Source organism: Dinoponera quadriceps, unplaced genomic scaffold (genome assembly GCF_001313825.1).
Source record: "Dinoponera quadriceps isolate SergipeBrazil2010 unplaced genomic scaffold, ASM131382v1 scaffold7330, whole genome shotgun sequence".
Taxonomy (NCBI): Eukaryota; Metazoa; Arthropoda; class Insecta; order Hymenoptera; family Formicidae; genus Dinoponera; species Dinoponera quadriceps.
Window position 1 is genome coordinate 1 of NW_014561191.1, and position 3620 is coordinate 3620.

The 3620-nt window shown below is 36.7% G+C and overlaps 1 protein-coding gene across 1 annotated transcript in view; it reads left to right on the top strand.

Annotated features, from left to right (window-relative positions):
• The first annotated feature begins 3367 nt into the window (after nt 1-3367).
• The window catches only part of LOC106750967, a 2430-nt gene continuing 2177 nt past the window's right edge, over nt 3368-3620 (top strand). The window contains exon 1 of the mRNA XM_014631689.1: nt 3368-3542. Within this exon, the coding sequence (XP_014487175.1) occupies nt 3368-3542 (175 nt within the window). The remainder of the gene's footprint in view (nt 3543-3620) is intronic.

Genomic DNA, 3620 nt, shown 5'->3' on the forward strand with positions numbered 1-3620 from the left:
GAAGACTTCCAGCATTGCTTTGACCAATGGAAAAAACGAATAGAACGGTATGTGGCGAGGGGAGGGGAGTACATTGAATGGAGCATTCGATTGTAGAATAATTTTTAAAATAAAACTCTTTTTCATAAGCAGTCTCGTTATTTAATAGCCAGACATCGTAATTTATCATTAATAATAGTAAGATAAATTTATCGACATTTCACGTAGTATCGATTCAATAATTATTAAATAGTCATACAGACATCAACGAGACGAACAGTCTATTGTTATATATTTTGCAATATGATCTTAGTGTCAATCGTACGCTGATCTTTCAACCTTGGTGAAAATATTATAGTAAAACTTAATGTAAAAATGCCAAAAAAATCGTGGGTTCATTACAATAAACATGATTTCATATTTATTCATCATTTTCCATCGTTCTTAACTGTAATTATAATTATTTTTATATTAATTTGATTTCTGATAAATTATGAATTATAAGTAAACAGGCATTAAACTTAATATCGTATATGATTGATATGTATCGATATGGCAGCCGCACGTATCAACACATCTCAAGTTATTCATTAACCCATTAAGACCCATGGCTAGCACAGCATAGTTAGACCCAAACTAATGACGCCATCGATTGCATTAGCAAAAAATAAAATACCCGTGTTTTTTTGTTTGACGATCTGATTGTTTATTGCAAAATTATTTAAACAAATTACCGAAAAGTTGTAAATTTCAAAAAACTAACAGTGCCATTTGATTCTACGGGAAAAATTATAACAGAAAACAATCTCATTTTATTTAAAAAATTTCTTTGGCAATAAAATTATAATAAACAAAAACGTTTGGCCATTAGTTAGTGGTTATTAGTGGATATATATATTTATATATATATATAAATTTGTAGGTCAGTAGGTATATACAGGGTGTCCCAGACCACCCGTCTCACCCGATTTTTTCGTAAATGCGACATTTTAAAGAAAAATGTTTCAGACAAAAGTTTTGTGACTTCGAGGGGCACATAAGATGGTGTCATTGGTTTGACCTTGGATAGTCGTTTGAAGATCACGTGAAGATCACCTTTAATTTCTTAAATGGAAATCCCCATTTTTCAATGCATATTCTTGTAGCTTACCTCGAGAGCTTTCCAAAACGCTATAATGAAATGTTTTTTTAATCAGTACTTTTCGAGTTATGAGGATTGAAAGTTACGGTACCGCCGGATCGTTACCTGCCATTTTCAATTTTTAGGTAGTAGGTTGGATCAAATATAAACGAGCCTTTTATAAAAAAACTATATATTTTTCAAAATCAATTCTCATTTATATTTTTCTCATTTTTGTACATAGTGCCCCATCTTATCTATACACTTTCTCCAACGGTCTGGTAATTTTTTAATCCCAGTATCATAAAAAGTTCGCGGACGTGTATCAAACCTATTGCACACGAACTGCTGCACCTCCTCGTTCGTTGTGAAGCGCTATTCACCAAGGGCTTCCGTGAGTGGCCCAAACATATGTAAGTCGCATGGTGAAAGGTCTGGGCTGTAGGGTGGATGTTCTAGGAGAGCCCAGTGCATATCGGCCAATTTTTGTTGCGTTACTGCTGCGGTGTGGGGTTTGGCGTTGTCATGGAGAAGTCACACACTTCTGATCGGAATGCCGCGCCTTTTTGACCGATAGACATCTCAAACTGAACTTCCTAAAAAATTTCAAGAACAGTTGAGTGCCGATCGCCTTCGATGAGTTCTCGAACAGCTTCGGTGTTCTGCACTGTGATGCTGGTGTGGGGACGGCGGGGGTGGGCAATGTTTTCAACACGCTCCCGTCCTTTCTTAAATTCGTTACACCACTGCTTCATCCGAGCTCATGAAAGGGTTCTTTCCTCAAACTGTGGGAGTAAACGGCGCCGAATTTCAGCAATATTTTCGTTGACGAGGAACTTAATAATAACACGTTGTGCAACTGCGGGGTGTACTTCTTTCTCGCTCATCGTGATTGCTGCTGAGAGTAAGAAGTAGGTGGCGCACCAACGTTATTACTGCCTTTCACATGACCCGCCACCACTGTTTAAAACGTTGCAGACTCCTTAAGCCGCCGACGGGCGCGCAATTTAAAAAGGCTCGTTTATATATGATCCACCCTCGTAATAACGTCCCATCTATATAACGCCAATATCGGGAAAACCGCGTTTGCTTTTGGAGTTGGCGGATCCCGCAGCAATTTTTGCCGCGATCGTTTAATGCTTACTTTATCGAGTCGCTGCTTATCAATCACATAATTGCCGTCTATTGTCCGATTTTCGCGAGAGCGTAATCGAAATGCGCTCTTGCGAATCGATACTTACGAAAGGAAGATATTTATGGTGTGGTAATAAAGAGGACGAACAGAAAGAGATGAGAAAGAGATCACCGAGGGAGATAAATGAAGAAATCGTAACGTGTACACTTCGCACAAGCACGAAGGAAGCCTCGGAAGTGTATTTATTGCGGCAATAAAAATGCCTCCATTTTTACTGTCGTCAGTTATACTTCTTGTTACCGAGCGAATTACACGATTCGCTATCCTCATTCCTCTTCTTCCCTCCGCGTTCTTTCTCCATCTCGTTCACTTTTCTCTACAAGGTGTATCGCCGGCAGTCCCCGCTACGGTGGAGTAGATCCGGTAACTGCCGGTATGCGATGGTAAATATTATGCCGTATGTACGAGGGGGGACCCAAAAAAACCGGATTTTTTGTATAAAAACTTTATATATTAATTTTTTTACCAAATTCCTTCAGTCACCTTCAAAGTACTCTACATTAGATGCGATGCACTTGTCGAGTCTTTTTTCTCACTGTTTGAAGCATCTCTGGAACTCTTCAACTTTGATATCGTCCAGTGCCCTTTGCGAAGTTGTTTTTACCGCCTCCACATATTGGAGAACAATATCAACTTTAGATTGCGTGTCCACTTGTGTTTAAAACATTTTCTATTTAAGGCAATAATTATTTACCACCTTAATCTTTATATTACGTGTTGTTCCATTAAAATAAGTAAATCGTCCTAATAATATAATTTTTATTCGATTATCATTCCACCACATGACACAACAGTTCAGTTATAACGTTAATATGTAATATACGTTAATGTATAATGCAACGTTAATGTTTAATTAATATATAATTGATACATTTAGTTTTAAGCTACAAAATTACAACCAAATGGAAATATATTATTGTTGCATTCAATTAATTTTATTCAGTGGAAGATAACTTATTAAGTGACAGCGAACAACTTTGATAACTTACCTAAAATATTTTACATGGAAGACAGAGATAAATAAATAAGCATCGTAAACGATCTAATATGGACATTGCAGAAAACTCTCAATTATGAGATGCAATAAGGGATTCTTGAGAAGAATTGTGGCCAAACAAAGTCTGAAACAACTTAGTCATCAAGAATTGATACAACTGACTAAAGTAGCTATTGACAATGTTATTGAAAGTGATCCATTGTTCTCTACATTATTCTTAGAAAGTTACGATAGAAGAACTTACATCACAGGTAGGACAAGCTATAACTTTATTCCAAAATCAGAAAAGAGAATTGCCAAAACTTTCAGTAGCGTTAATGTTTGAGATG